Genomic DNA, 16159 nt, shown 5'->3' on the forward strand with positions numbered 1-16159 from the left:
CTCAGACTCGATTTGTCTGAAAGAATTTAAGGCATATACACCTAGGATGCTTCAGGGGTAAGTAAATCACAGCCTTATATTCATTTTTGGCTGAACTAATCCTTTAAGCTATTTGTGTGAGCTAAAGAATAATATATATATTTTTTACATGACAACCAACTTCCTTCTTTCACAGAGTCTTTGTGTGGCCACGATCACCTCATCTGTGCAAATCTGGGGGAGAAGCTACACATCTATCATATCATGGCAGGAGAAAGTGAGACAGGACCAGAGCCCAGACTGCTGGTCCGGCCCAGCACTGAAGACATCCCTCAGGCTGGAGTACTGCTCAGCGCTGCTCTTATAGAGGGTGAGAGTCCAACGAGGGAAGCATATCCATATTTACATTACCATTCAGAACAGTGCAGTTTTTTTTTTATTCAGCAAGGATTCATTAAACTGGGCAGATGTGACCGTAAAGGCCATCAAAAGGAATTAATAACATTTAAAATATATTAACCCAGAAAACAGTTAATTTAACTTGTAATAATAGATCACTATTCGTTTACTGTTAGTTTACTTTGTTATGAACCACAATACACATAACAGCATGCACAGTAGTTTTTACTTTTATTAAATCCTTCTGTCTCTCTCTCTCCTTATCAGTGGAGAACCTGAAAGCAGCTCTCTCCTCTCACTGTGCTTCAACTGCTGCCATCCTGTCTTGTCCAGAAGAACAGACCCAACCCGAGGCTTGCTCTCCCTCCTCCCCTCTGTCCCTTGAGCACCAGAGCCCACTGATGGACCCCCTCCAGAGAGAGGATGGAGACTGGAGAGGAGAGCAATGTTTGGAAACACAGGCCTTTAATCACAGCTCAGATGCTGATCACAATATTCACCTAAAGGTAAATGTTCTCATGACACAGCCATTATTTGCACACAGGATTACCACTAGAAGATGAATTGTGGAAGTATAATGTCACAGCATGATTACTAATAGAAATATACTAACATGGGTAAGAAATAGTCAATATTTTCCATTATTAGTGATTTTAATTGCAGCCTTACCAAAAAGGCTGTGTTCAGCATGAGTTTACAGTCGCCTTGCATGAATTATTCACATTCTTCTTCAGCTATCACATCTCATTCTTTATGTTACTAAGTATTCATGAGCTTGACATAAGAGGTGTCCATTTCACCGCCTCAAGGGTCCCGTTTCATTAAAAATAAAAGCAAAGAATTAGGCTTTCATTTTCTTGGATCTGTTTTCTGCTGTCTATGGCGTCTTGCAGTGCACTGCACAGCACATCATGCTGAGAAGGTTTTTTGTGCTGCTGACATGAGCACAGTTCACGAAAAGAGATGATCAATATTTAAAAGGTATTTACATTTTATTGTTACAAAACCTCTTGGTTACGTATGGTAAACCTCATTCCCTAATGGAGGAACCTGAGATGTTGTGTTGAACACAACAGGGTCGCTCTTGGGAGCCCAGACAGCTCTGACGTCATTGAGAAAAGGCCAGTGAAATTGGCAAGCAAAATCTGCATAGCTGGCTACACCTCAGACATCCATATATAAATAAGCCAGCATAGCATTTGCTCACTCATTCTGTTCTGAGGAGTCGAGAAATGTCTCAACCCACTCCGAGGCAGTTTAGAGTTGTGGCATAAGGGAGATGATCACAGTGTCTCAATTCAGATGCTGAACTGCGCCACAAGAGCCTGGGGCATAGATGTTGACAAGACCGGCATGTCACAACCAAATGCACTATCCTCAAAACCTTACAACATCCAAGACTTATGATCTTACTACCCAACATCGTAGAGAGCCAACATTAAGGAGGAGGTCACCTCAGCCTGAGCTTATTAGAAAAAGAGTAATAAGTAATGGCTGAAATCCTGGTAGGCAATGTTGGGAACATGTCTGTTTTCCTAGAAGGGAAAAAGACACTTCGGAGATCACATATTACCTGAAGGGGAGGCAACTTAAAGACTGACCTATGGACTTACTGAAGGAAGGACCACACAGGGAAGAATCTGTTGTGGGCTCCAAAAAAGGGGAGAAATACCAAGCACAGAACTCATTGACAAACTGAACGTCTATCTAGGGAAAACACTAAATCCCAACGGACAAGTCGGTGAAGTAAAACACATATGGGGCCATATAGGCGAGCAACTACGTGTGGAGCACTTCATGTGGAGAGTTCATTTGAGGGATGCCTTTTCATAATGGATTATAACAGTGAGTTCCTCTGTCAAACTCAGCTATGTGAAACAACAGCATTCTTGCCTCGCACTGAGGTTAACAGAATGCTACTGAACTACGGCAGAAGCCTGGTGAACTGTATCTCATAGCAGAGATAAAAGGTTCTGAGAAGCCAGCAGGAAAGGTTGGGGAGGCTTAACCAAGCTTCCAGACACGTCGCCAATGGACTAAAAGGAATAAAGTTTGTTGTACCTAGGGCAGGGTTCCTGTGGTTCAGTGGAGCAAAAGGCACTAGGAAGAAGTGCACTGTGCCTTGTCCGCAAGGTTTGTCAAACGAGTCATTGATGAATGAGAGAACAGGAGTTCGTCAACATGTGTCATGCCGGCTTGATGACAAACCTGTTGGATCAGAAAATGAGGAGACAAGGTGTCTCAGCATCTGGGCATCACAGATGGGAAGGCCAGATAGTCTAGATGTGTGATTGTGACCCAGGGAAGAAGGCAGAATGTGTATAATAGCCTCCATCTGCTTCTTAATGGGTTACTCCACCCCAAAATGAAAGTTTTGTCATTCATCACTTACCCCCATGTCATTCCAAATCCATAAAAGCTTCATTCGTCCTCAGAACACTATTTAAGATGTTTTTGGATGAAAACGTTAAGGCTTGTGAGTGTCCCATAGACTACCAAGTAAATTAAACTGTCATGGTCCAGAAAAGTATCAAAAGCATCGTCCGAATATTCTATCTGCCCTAAGTGTTTCAACCGTAAAGTTATGAAGTGACAACAATACTGTTTGTAAAGTTAAGAAAACAAAAATAACGACTGAATTCTGTTGACAAAGGAATTGTTGAATTAAGTTGTAATTTTTGTTTTCTTTGTGTACAAAAAGTATTTGCATCACTACATAACGCTACAGATGAAACACTGATGACAGTGCTAGTGCTATTCTGATGATGTTTTTCATACTTTTCTGGACCTTGACATTGTAATTTACTTGGCAGTCAAAAGCCTCCCGGTTTTCATCCTAAATATCTTAAACTGTGTTCCGAAGTCAAACAAAGCTTTTACGGGTTTGGAACAACATGGGGGAAAGTGATTAATGAGAAAATTTTAATTATGGGGTTGAGTATTTGTAACTGTGGATAACGTCTGTGTAAATTCTTCAACAGTGTTGCTGAAGAGACCAATCTATGAAATGGGTAGGGCGGTAACAGCCATGACAACCGTGTCACCACAGTGGTCAGCTGCCATCCGTGGTTGTCTACTGCCACCGGCGGCAGTGCATGTGACAACACGCAATCTATAACAAGCATAATGCTAAGTTTTGTATACAAGTGTAAAATCAGTAATAGTTGCAAATTGTTTTATTTAGACTATACTGTAAGTCTATGGTAATTCTCAAATTACCTCAGACGCCATACACAGTGGTTCCTTTAGTTTGGCAGGTTTGAGTGCAGGAAAATACAGCAATAAATGAAAGATGTTGACAAGAAATGTGGCAAAGATTCCTATTTCAAAGAGAGAGCGTGCAGATGAAGAGTTAATGTGCCCGCTTGCTTGGCGGTGGAACAGGTTGAGTCTCTACACAGGACAATTGAACTTGTGTCAGTACCTCATAAATAGGACGAGGCATATATATATTTACATAAATTATAAATATAAATATTAGGCCCTAATAAATATTAATTATATCAACACCACAATTGCGGTAGTTGTTCCATTACCACCGCAGTTTTAAAAATCTGCCACCGTCACAGCCCTAGAAATGGGGGCATTGAAATGGGGACAAAATCACCCTGCCCAGAGCCTGCGCTGTGACCTTTGTAGCCCGCAGGGCATAGTTGGTCGCTGAGCGGAGTTCATTGAAAACCTCTGGGTTGGGACAACCCTTGTGTAGTTATTTGAACAACTTGGCCTTGTACAGTAGATCTGCAGGATAGCCATGGCATGCAGGGCATCCTTCACCACAAGGGATAAAGAAAACATACAGGCCCTGGACGGGAGTCTCAGGCAACCATGCCAGCTAGTGGTATTTTAAAGGCAAAGATGCACCACAATTGCTCTCTCCATAATTGGTTAACCACTGCCTGTGCCGTAGATCCAAAGACGAGGAGATAGAGAGGTGAATGAGTGGGGCTTCTCACAGAGACGCTACATTTGGCTCAGAAAAACGGAAGGAGTGAGCAAATGCTATGCTGCTATATTTATACTCTGATGTCTGGGGTGTGGCCAGCTATGCAAATTTTCTCTCCAATTGTCTTGGCCTTTTCTCAATGTCAGAAGTGTCTGGGCTCCCAAAACAAACCCTAGTTTTGGAACTTCGACACACCTTCAAAGTGATCAACCGAAATGGAACAAAGGATTTTTGATTTACAGGATGTTAAATAAATTTATATTTATTTGTTTTCTACATTTATTTATTCTATCACTTAAGCTTTAAATGACAATTTATATTAAGTTATATTTGTACTCCGTGTCGTTATAGAAGAGGCAAAATTGATCCTGTTGCATATAAGCAGCCAACAAAACCATATTTGTGTGTCCACCAGATGGTGCTACGAACTTAATATTGAAATTGACTGCCATAAACCTTGCCTTAAGAGGGCAGACTTGTTTTGTGTTGATTTCAACACAAAAGAGTGTATTTGTTGCAACTATCTTCCCGTTTATACTTCTACACTAGAATCCAAATTGCATTAAAGTGTAGTAATATTATTGATTTTCAATCCAACACAATGTTTAATTAACATAGGAAACTGTCCAACTCAAGTTAAGGTGAATTTAGAGGTATAACAACCATTAACAGGCATTTTTTTTTCATCCTCTCACTTTCTGGGAAGTAATCAATCAACGAATGTCTAAATGTGTCCTCCCACATTACTCATGCATCCTTGAGTGAACACTTTGCCTTGCTAATTTACAAACCTACTTGGCTAAAAGGCTGTTTTCTTTAACTCAGGTCACCGCCGTCTGTTTCCTGTGCTGTCTGTTGACTTTGTAGATAATGAACCAAGTGGTATTTTAGTCAACAGATGCTGAAGTTTTTGAATCATCCCTAGCAACCTGCTGAAGTAAACGCAATGCTTGCAGTTTTGTAAAATGTGCTACAGGAAGCAGATGTCTGCCAAAAAATGTAAATGAAATATATTGCACAGTTGTTTGCAATGGAACAGAACATACTGCTATAGTGCACGCAGCTATGGAAGAAGTGACATTGCTCAGAGTAGGCTCATAGGTTTATTTTGGAGTTGTTCACTTTGTCACTCATTGTTTGTTTGTTGTCTTAATGCAGGTGAGTCAGAGTGTGCAGAGCTTGACTCAGCTGCTGTATAGTCTACAGGTGAGCTCATGTCACACAACCACATACCAACTGAAAGAGTAATTATAGTGGACAGCCCTTGTGTCAGACACACACAAACCCACAACATGACTCACTGTTAATAGCTCTGTCCAAGCCTTAAGTTTCATCGCCTAAACATGTTTGACCGACTATAAAACTCTCTTATATAACATGCTATGGTTTGGATGTATAATAGCAGGTGTTGTAATGCAGGTTATCTGGAACATAGAAATAAGGGACACACCTACAAAAGGCTCTTAGAAGAGATTGCTCTTCTTTATGAATCACTATTAGAAAAAGAAACAACAACAACAAAAAAAAAACTATATTTCTACTGTTTGTTTGTGAGTAGGTAGGCATAATAGATCTGTTCAGTCATGATGTAAAATAAAACGGAGACATTTTGTTATGTAGCATAATTTACACCGTTACAATTAAAATCAAATGTGAATTTGTTGCTGTTGTGTGCTTTAAAAACAGATGATAGATAATTGCTTTACAAGGACTGCAGCTACTACAACAATGTGCACTACTGTTCAAATGTTATATATGATATATACGTTTATAGTTGTTTTCACAGTCAGCTTTCTCTAAGCATGAATCTGAACCTGAGCATAGTTGAGCCAAACCCATCTGTCACAGGACAGATCTTAGGCTAAGAGACTCGATTTGAATTATTATTCAGTTTTCACAGATTATGTAGTTACTGTCTTTTACATATGCAAGACAGCAATGTAGTCTTTAGTAATTTGTTAGAAATGTATATTTTTTGTAACATTTGAGTTATGACTTCAATTAGTTATATAACAAAACATGAAAGTAATTCTTCAAGAGATGTTAACCACAGACCTTATTTTACTCAAAATCGAAAACCAATTAGATATACCAGAGGGAACCATGTCTGAAAAATGCTAATTTTCCTCAGGTTTTTAGAGCTGAAAACAGCTTCATTTAAAATGTCACTAGAGACGGCACAAGAAAATATGCAGTTTTTTGCATCGGGCTTGCGTTATATATGTATGTATACATATGTACATATGTGCATGTACGTACATGCAGAATCAAATTATTAAAATCTTATGATGATAATGAATTGTCAGAATTTTTGCTGGCGACGAATTGTCAGATGAATTGAAGATGAGGGTAGTTGTTTAGTCAAGACACTACACACGTGCTGGCTATAAACACAAACATTTAAACCCCCTCACTTTTTGTGAATAGGCCGCAGTCACCATCCAAGACAGTTGCTATGAAGTCCAGAGGCTCCTCCTCTTCCTGTTAGCAAGCCCCTCCCCTCACCAACACTCCCGCCCACTGCCCATCACTCGCAGCAACCAGACCCTGCAGGAGCAGGAGCGTCAGCGGGAGGTGGAGCGCCGGCGAGAGGAGCTGGCGGATGTGGCCCGTCTACGGGGCGCCCTGGTACGAGAGCGGCAGCAGTGGGAACGGGAGAGCCAGGTGAGGCAGCTTCAGCAGTCAGACCTGGAGGCATCACTGGAGCAGAGGGAGGTGGTGTGCCACCTAGAGGAGCGGAGACTGCAGAGTGAGCAGCAGGAGCTCCAAGAGCAGCTGCAGGAGTACCAGCAAAGCCTGGAGAGGCTGCAAGAAGGCCAGAGAAGTGTGGAAAAGGAGAAGGAGAAGCTGGATGCCCAGCGGAGGCTGCTGGACAGTTTGAGGCAGGGCTACCAGCAGAACCTGCCAGCTATGGTGATACCACTGGATGGACAGCAGACACAGGTGATCATCATGGGATGGGATGGAAATGTATGGTCTGTGTTGATGTGTAAGTCACCATGAAATTAAAACTAGAATATTGAATGGAATATTGCCATGTTCATTATAAATGGTTTATTATTATATACACCAGTATAAAAAAAAAAAAAGGTTATCCATAGGCCAGACAAATTTCAATCGCTCACCTCCTTCAACCTGTCATTTACATGTAATTATCTATGAAGATTCGGGAGGAGCGCGTCAGATACTTAGCCTAATCATCACAGGTGGACCACAATCAAGTAATCAATCCCACAGTATAAATATCGCTGACTTACCTCTATCCATTGACGGTTTATCAGCATTTTGGTCCGCATGCACCATGTCCCAAAACCGAGATTCCTCGTCAGAAGACTCATCCAGCTCTTCCCCAGCCCCATCACTGCAGCCAGCCGGCTCCAAGGCCACCCCTTCCCGGCGTGGCAACCAAATCGAGCCCCAGGCTCCAACCCGCGGGCGCGGTACGGCGCGAGCAGCTACTCGCCTCCCAAGACGCCTAGGCCTACCTTCGCCGCCTCCGGCGAGAACCGCGGCTGACTCCCCCGCGTCCTCCTACCGCTCGGCCAGGCATACGATTCCGCCAATCGACAAATGGACGGTGTCGAGTCTGAGGCAGGCCCTGTCCAAAAACGACATCACACCATCAAGCAAGTTAAACAAATCCGAACTGTACGACTTGTATACAAAAAATCTAAATAATAACATTTCTCCCCAGTCTACCCCTGTACCAAAGAAACGACAAAAGAAAGGAGTACCTCAAAATTCGCCTCAAAGCACTCCACCATCCTCCGCCGCTAGGCCTAGCTCGCAGCGGCTATCAAGCCGTAGCAAGAGGCCTTCAGCAAGCCTAGGCCGCGCCCCGGTTCCAACCGCAAGGGCGCTCGCTATGTCGCCCGGAGCTCAGCCTCCTTCCGCGGCTCCAATTCCAACAGCTCAGGGCGCCGAAGCCCAAGGAGGCTCCTGGCCGCCTCCTCCACCCATCGCAGCCCCTCCATACGGAACTTTCAATACCAACACCGCAGCCCAGGCGAGCGCTTGGCCGAACAGTTCGCCACATACAGCGCCGCCTCCCGCTTCCTCCAGCTTCGCGCCCGCGGTCCAAACTAGCGCTTGGTCGAACTGGCTGTCACACAATGCCCCGCCTCCCGCTCTGCCGAGCTCCGAGCCCGCCGCTCATGCTAACGTTTGGCCGAACTGGCCGCCTTACACAGCCCCGACTCTAGCCCATCCCAGCTTCGGGCCCGCGGCCCAAGCAACTGCCTGGCCATACTGGCCGCCCAACCCAGCCCCGCAACCCGCGGCCTCAAACTCCGGGCCCGCGGCTCAAGCAAGCGCTTGGCCGCAATCGCTGCCAAACACAGCTCCGCCCCCAGTTGTCGCCACCACCCTCCTCCAAGCGAAATCCCCCCATTCACTCTTCACTGCTACACCAATGCCCATCCCATCAAACGCTGTCGCCCTCGAACCTCCCCAAGTGACCCACAGCATTCGGGCACAGATATTAGCAGGTGCGGATGTAGATCTCTCGTCTCTCCTTTCTCTCCTGCCCACATCCGATTCAAACCGCCAAATAGACTGCGGGGACTTCTCAGTCACGCTAAAAAATCCAAATCCCCTTTCATCTCGACTACTCTCCTTCTCCGAATTCACCATCGCATTCAACCGCTACACCGAGATAATCTGCTCAGCCTTCCCCCACAGGCGACGCGAACTAAACGATTATTTGTCTATAATAGCCGAACTCGCGTTGTCCTACGGAGGGGGGCACTTCTACACTTACCACAAGCTTTTTTCCGCTAAATGTGCCATCCGAATAGCTCAGTGGAACCAGTGCCCTTACTGGGGAGCGATCGACTCCGACTTGCACAGTCGCGTATTCCTAGGCTGTAGGAGCATTTCGTGCGCAATCTGCAGGTCCGTGGCTCACTCCACCACAACCTGCCCACAAATAAACCCGGACGCAACCCAACACTCTCTTACTCCCCCGGCAAAATCCACCAGCTATGTCCCAAAATCAGTTACCGCAGCAAACTCACGCCTAGCCCAACCAGGAGAAGAAAGCACACAGCTATGTATCGCCTTCAACAACGGGAAATGCATCAGACAGCATTGCCGCTATCTACACTCCTGCAAGTTCTGTGGCGGTGCTCATGCACGCATAGTTTGCCCCGTGCATAAAGCCGTAAATAAAAAATCTAAAAATTACCTATCGACTCCTGTGAATATTTTTCGCATGACCATTGAACTAGCACACCATCCCGACAAAGAATTTACTAATTATCTCCTGTCTGGCCTCAAACACGGTTTTAACCCGGGCGTCGTTTGCGAGCTTACCCAAAACACCGTCTGCCGTAATCTCCAATCCGCCCTCGCAGAGCCCGATATAGTAGCTAACCTCATCAAAAAAGAAGTCGAGTCAGGCTTCATGATCGGGCCCTTCAATACCCCCCCCTTCAAAACGTTCAGAGTCAGCCCAATCGGAGTGGCTACGAGAAAATTTTCTGGTAAGAAACGCCTAATAGTAGACCTGTCATCTCCGCGTAATTCCACAGTCCCGAGCATTAATAGTTTGATACCCCTCGACGAATTTTCACTCAAATACCAAGACATAGATCAGGCAGTCGAACTGATTAAAATCGCGGGCCGAGGAGCCTGGTTAGCAAAAATAGACATCACTTCTGCTTTCAAAGTGATGCCCATCCATCCGGATTTTTGGCACCTGTTCGGGATACGATGGCTCGAGAAATACTATTTCGCCGTCCGGTTAACCTTCGGATGCAAAAGCAGCCCCAAAATTTTCGATATGCTATCAGAAGCCGTTTGCTGGATCCTTTCCAACAATTACGCAATCCCACATATTATCCATCTCTTAGATGACTTCCTGGTCATTTCATCGCCCAAGGCAATCCCAGCCGCCCATATCCTCACCGTCCAAAAAGTCTTTTCCGAGCTCGGGATTCCCATCGCTCAGGAAAAAACCATGGGTCCTGCCACAACCATAGAGTTCCTCGGCATCTACCTCGACTCAGCTAAATTTCAGCTCTCCCTGCCAAAGGAAAAGATTGATAGAATAATTCTCGTCTCATCCACCCTCCTCGACAGCCCTTGTTGTTCTAAACGCGAACTTCTTTCCCTGCTCGGGCATTTAAATTTCGCCATGCGCATAATTCCACAAGGACGCCCATTCATCGCGCACCTTCTAACACTCGCATCATCAGTTCACGCGCTCGAGGACCTCATCCCCCTAACCCATGCATGCCGCGACGAACTTAAATTATGGATCCTGTTCCTTAGACAATGGAACGGGCTTTCTTTTTTTTTACAACAATTTAATCTCGTCTCCCATCGACTTGCAGCTGTTTACAGACGCGGCTCCCTCAATTGGTTTCGGAGGTTTCTACCAAGGCCGTTGGTTCGCGTCCACATGGCCCCCCCAGATGCAGGACTCGACCCAGTCCTCAGCTCTTTTCGAGCTCTATCCCCTCGTAGTAGCAGCCTTCCTGTGGGGCAATGAATGGACAACTAAAAGCATTTTAGTGCACTGCGACAACGAAGCCGTAGTTCAGTGCATAAACAAAGGCCGTTCTCACTCCCCCGCCCTCATGCCTCTCCTTAGACGCCTTATATGGATCGCAGCATGCGACCAATTCATAATTAGCGCAAAGCACGTCCCAGGTACAGAAAACCAAATCGCTGACTCCCTGTCTCGTTTTCTGTTTCAGAAATTCAGGACGCTGGCTCCAGAGGCGGACCAATTCCCCACTCCGGTTCCTCACTATTCAGAATTAATATTTCCGTAACTCACCCTCTAAAACCACTCCTCGAAGCATCACTGGACTCTATTCTCCAAGCAGTCTCTCCCAGAACCCTCCAGTCATACGTGACTGCATGGAGGTGCTTTAAGTCATTTCACCTCACCTATAACATCCCTTTCCCAGATTTTTCTCTACTCTCCATCACCTCTTTCATTTCGTTCCTCAACGGCACCAAGGGTCTCCAAGTCGGATCTATAAAAAACTACCTGAGCGGAGTCCAGTTTTTTCACAAACTAATGACCGGCGCTCCTTCACCCGAAATAAATAATTCACAAACCTCCCTCCTAATCAAAGGGATCCAGCGATCCCAGCCCACCCATCCAGACACCAGAAAACCCATAACGCTAGATATCCTCACAAAATGTATCCACACCCTTCGCACAAATTACCAACCCCTCAGCATTGCCCGCACACTCGACGCCATGTTCATCCTTGCCTTTTTCGGTTTTCTCAGGTGCTCGGAGCTTACGATCTCTTCCAAATTTAATCCTAAAATCAACCCCACCGTGTCAGACCTAACCATACTAGATGACGAAACAATCGCTTATTTAATCAAACAAAGCAAAACAGACCAAACCAACAAAGGCCATTTCATATACATTTTCAATCTCCCCTCCCCAATCCAGCCTTACCAATCCGTCCTCGCCTTTTTACACCTTAGAAATTCCCAGGCAAAATCCCCACACGAACCCCTATTCACCGACGAGTCCAAAAAAACCAGTCACTCGTTTCTGGTTCCAAAAACACCTCAAATGCGTCCTGCAATTATCAGGCATCCCAGCGAACAATTTCTCCACCCATTCATTTCGCATCGGAGCAGCAACTTCAGCTGCACAAAAAGGCCTCTCCAACCAACAGATCCAAACTCTAGGAAGATGGTCCTCAGAAGCATACCAAAGCTACATCAGAATAAACCAGTTTCACATAAAGAAAGCCCACCAAACCCTCATCGGCCATAAATAAAAAAAAATAAAAAAAAAAAAAAAACCCTCAGCGACACATCCCTACTGAATACCGACGAGTAAATTCCTATTAATACCGCCGACTCCAGCCGCACACCCCCGGCCAAATAACCTAACCTTTTCTATCCTATGACCAGCGAGGCTTCTCTCTTCGATGACAGGAGCACGAGCTCCCTTCGGATGCCGACGAGAGCCTCCCGGCCAGACAACCTCACCTTTTCCATTCTGCGGCCAACAAGGCTTACCCGTCCGTTGCCAGGAGCTCACACTCCCTTCGGACGTAGGTGAAAGCCCCCGGCTACCTGCTTTTCCATTTTCTGTCTTACGTACGGAGAGGTTTACCCGTCCAACGCATGGAGTCAAGGCTCCCATTGAACGTAGGCGAGAGCTTCCCGGCTAGACAACCTTACCTTTTCCGTCCTTTGGCCAGCGAGGCTTAACCGTTCTATCCGGGAGCTAAGCTCCTGTCGGACGAAGGTAAGAGCCTCCCGGCCGGACAACCTTTTCCGTCCTTCAGCCAGAGAGGTTTACCCGTTCGATTCCTGGAGCTAAGCTCCTATCGGACGTCGGTCCGAGCCTCCTGGCTAGACAACCTGACCTTTTCCACCCTTGGCCAGTGAGGCTTACCCGTCCGATGCGAGTGCTCCCATCGGACGCCGGCGACAGCCTCCTGGCCAGCCAACCACGACCCTACTGTGTGGTTCAGGTTACAAACCTACAAGCAAGCTGCTTAAATGCTGCAAGTACCTAACACACAATAAACTCTCCTTCCTTCCTATGGTCACCAAGGCTAAACCGTCTCTTGCCAGGAGTAGCAAACTCCCTTAAACGCCGACGACAGCCTAACGACCACGCAAACTTACCTTTTCCATCCTACGGCCTGCGAGGCTCACCCAGTTTGTCCCCGCCGGACGCTGGCAAGAGCCTCCTGGCCACCTGTCGTTACCTTTTCTGTCCGCCATCCGGAGAGGCTTACCCGTTCGATGCGCGTGCTCCCTTCGGACGCCGGCGAGAGCCTCCCGGTTAGACAACCTTACCTTTTCCTTTTCTATGGTCAGCGAGGCTTACCCGTTCGATGTGTGTGCTCCCTTCGGACGCTGGCGAGAGCCTCCTGGACAGACTTGCTTTACGTTTCCACCCTACGGTCGGCGAGGCTTACCCGTTCGATGTGTGTGCTCCCTTCGAACGTCGGTAACAGTCTCTCGGCCACACAACTTACCTTTCCATTTGACGGTAGGCGAGGCTTAACCGTCCGACGCTACGAGTCTCGTCCTCTCGCCAAATCCTGCAAAAAAAAAAAAAAAAAAAAAAAAAACCTACCCTCAGCTACTCTCACATCTTTTAACCCCGTCTGGCGAGGCTTACCCGTTCGATGTTCTGAGTTAGAGGCCCCATCGGATGCTGCGAGAGTCCTCCCAGTCGGGTTTTCCTTTCCAACCCTCCCCGTCCGCCGAGGCTTACCCGTCTGTCGCGTGCGCTCCCTTCAGACGTCTGGCGAGAGTCTCCCGGACGGGCCTATGCTTGCCAGCCGCAAGCGAATCTCATCCAGCCGATGCCGTGAGTCGGGATCTCCCGTCGGATGTTGCCAGAGTCCTCCTTGTCGGCTGGCCCAAAAGCTTTTTATCTGCCTAACCGAGAGGACCCAGACGTCCGTCATCCTGAGTCTCAATCTCCTGTCGGAGGCTTCATGGGCCCTCTCGGTCAGCGTTAGGCCCTTCACCCACTGAATAGCAGGGGCTATCAGCCAGTAGGGCCCGTACGCCGACACCGTGACCTATTCCGGTCGAGGCAACTCGGGTCCTCCCGGTCGGGCACCACAACCACGCCGCTCCTCCTCATCGGCCGGTAGGGCTCACCGATCCAACGCCAAAAAACTCCAGTTGAGCATCGGCCCGAGCCCTACCGACCGGGCGCCAACAACCACGTAGTTCACTAGCTGCAGCTGGTAGGGCTTCCAGCCTGCCAACGAGATAACTTCTCAGAAACCAAATCAGCCCCCGCCAGTACTCTGCTTTTTGGGGGCATTCTTTAAACTGGCGGCTGTCCTCCTGTACATTTGCCTTTTTGGGGGGTACTCTAGGTTCGGGCAATTCCCGAGCTCGGAGCCCTTCCCCGGACAGCACGCCAAATACGCATACCATACCTCAGCTAATTATATGTAAGCGTGAACTAGTGAAATGTAATTATCTATGAAGATTCGGGAGGAGCGCGTCAGATACTTAGCCTAATCATCACAGGTGGACCACAATCAAGTAATCAATCCCACAGTATAAATATCGCTGACTTACCTCTATCCATTGACGGTTTATCAGCATCCCTCCTCCACCCCATCTCCCCACTTCAAGTTCACTTTACAATATACGGGGAAGGGGGGGTACTCTAGGTTCGGGCAATTCCCGAGCTCGGAGCCCTTCCCCGGACAGCACGCCAAATACGCATACCATACCTCAGCTAATTATATGTAAGCGTGAACTAGTGAAACAAAACAAATCAAATCAATCCACTTGTTAAATCATGACATATCAAATACTGTTTCCTGCTCCAAGTCTCAACTTCAATTGAGAATTCATTTAAGAATCTCAACGGGTATTTACGAGCACTATTTATTTATAGCACACATTTAAGCTAAGATTTGAAATAACCTGGTCGACACCTGGAGATTTCGCTACTAAGATAAAGGTTAGGCTCATGATATACACCATGAGTGTAAATTAATAGTTTTTTGTTTGCTTTTAGGTTCTTATAGAGTTTTTGAATCTGGAAACGGTGATGGTGACTTAAGCACATTAGCAAAAAACAACAATCCAGCCATTTACAATTTTTATGTTACTTGCTAAGGAAAATAATTTACGTCAGTTGTACTTTGGAACTTCTCTTATGAGTAAATGAATCTAATGGTTTAAGGTTTACTTGTATTTATCTGTGAAAATGAAGGTGGAATGACATAAACTTGACATTTCCCATTGAATGAATATCAAAATATCAACCGTTTTTGTAGGCCGTAATGACTCGAGGTAGGACAAGAGTGTGATTTTGGATGAGTTTAGTATTTTGTCCATTTCCAAGTAAATTTGAAACAAAGATTCTTTATTGTGTACTATACCTTTAACAATGATCATTTTTTAAACACCAGCCAACCACTTCATATGAATGGATTGAATCATGCAGTGCAATCTTTGTCTCCTGGAAGCAACCTCTATGGACGCATTAGTTAAAATTGCTCATTTATCTGTAAGGAGACAAATTCTAGTTCTCTTTCTGCCCTTCAAGCCATACTTTTTAAAATTAAAGTGTTGTAATTTGTGCATTGGTATTCTGATTGGTCAGTTTATACATCAGAAGTCTTGGCTGTCAGCCTTCCTTTGGCTCTGATACAATGATTTGAACTTGCTTAGACTACCACATATGAAAGAAGAATCTATTCAAAAATACATCTCTATGCGTTTGAGTTATACACATTAGTTAGATATTGATTAAAAGTAGTTTTAATCAGTTTCTTCCGAATCAATTGAATGGAAACTGACGCTGTCTTGACTCCTGTGATGGACTGTCACTAGTGGCACCAAGGGGGCTTTTGTTTTGCTTTTGGGACTTTGTAGTTTCTGCCTGTTTGCTCATATGCGTGTATATGCATGTTCTCCATATCTGTTTGTGTATGTTTGAAATATTCCTAAAAGCTATAGCTGTGAGCTGTGGGTATGTCATAAAAGCCTTCGTGCACAGCATGAGTCTGGAGACGCAGCTGTCTTCTAAACGCTGAAATATTTATTTCCTCCTCTGCTCTTTCCTCATCCCTCCTTTACTCTGTTGCCAAAACACCCAGATAGTGATGTCAGGGGAAAGCTCTCCCAAATCCGCTCTCATTTGACTTTGAAGAAGGAACAAAACTGTCAGTTAGGAATTCAAAAAAGAGAAGCTATATATTTTCTGTTTTTCTTGATCCCATTTGGTTTTATTGTCTTGTAATTCCCTTCTGTCTCATTTTGTTCTTCTTCTTTTCTGTTCCTTACATATTAAACCTGTTTTGTACACTTTCTTTCTGTCTTTCTCAATCTTTTGTCTCTCTTCTCTCTGGATTG

The 16159-nt window shown here is 45.6% G+C and overlaps 1 protein-coding gene across 2 annotated transcripts in view; it reads left to right on the forward strand.

Moving 5' to 3' along the window:
* Positions 1–16159, forward strand: part of arhgef28a (Rho guanine nucleotide exchange factor (GEF) 28a) — a 64159-nt gene that overhangs the window by 42307 nt on the left and 5693 nt on the right. For both annotated transcript variants that reach the window (XM_052592698.1, XM_052592697.1), the window contains 4 exons: positions 176–349; positions 646–884; positions 5483–5530; positions 6752–7267. In XM_052592698.1, coding sequence (XP_052448658.1) covers positions 176–349; positions 646–884; positions 5483–5530; positions 6752–7267 — 977 coding nt within the window. The remainder of the gene's footprint in view (positions 1–175; positions 350–645; positions 885–5482; positions 5531–6751; positions 7268–16159) is intronic.

This window comes from Carassius gibelio, chromosome A5 (assembly GCF_023724105.1).
Source record: "Carassius gibelio isolate Cgi1373 ecotype wild population from Czech Republic chromosome A5, carGib1.2-hapl.c, whole genome shotgun sequence".
Taxonomy (NCBI): Eukaryota; Metazoa; Chordata; class Actinopteri; order Cypriniformes; family Cyprinidae; genus Carassius; species Carassius gibelio.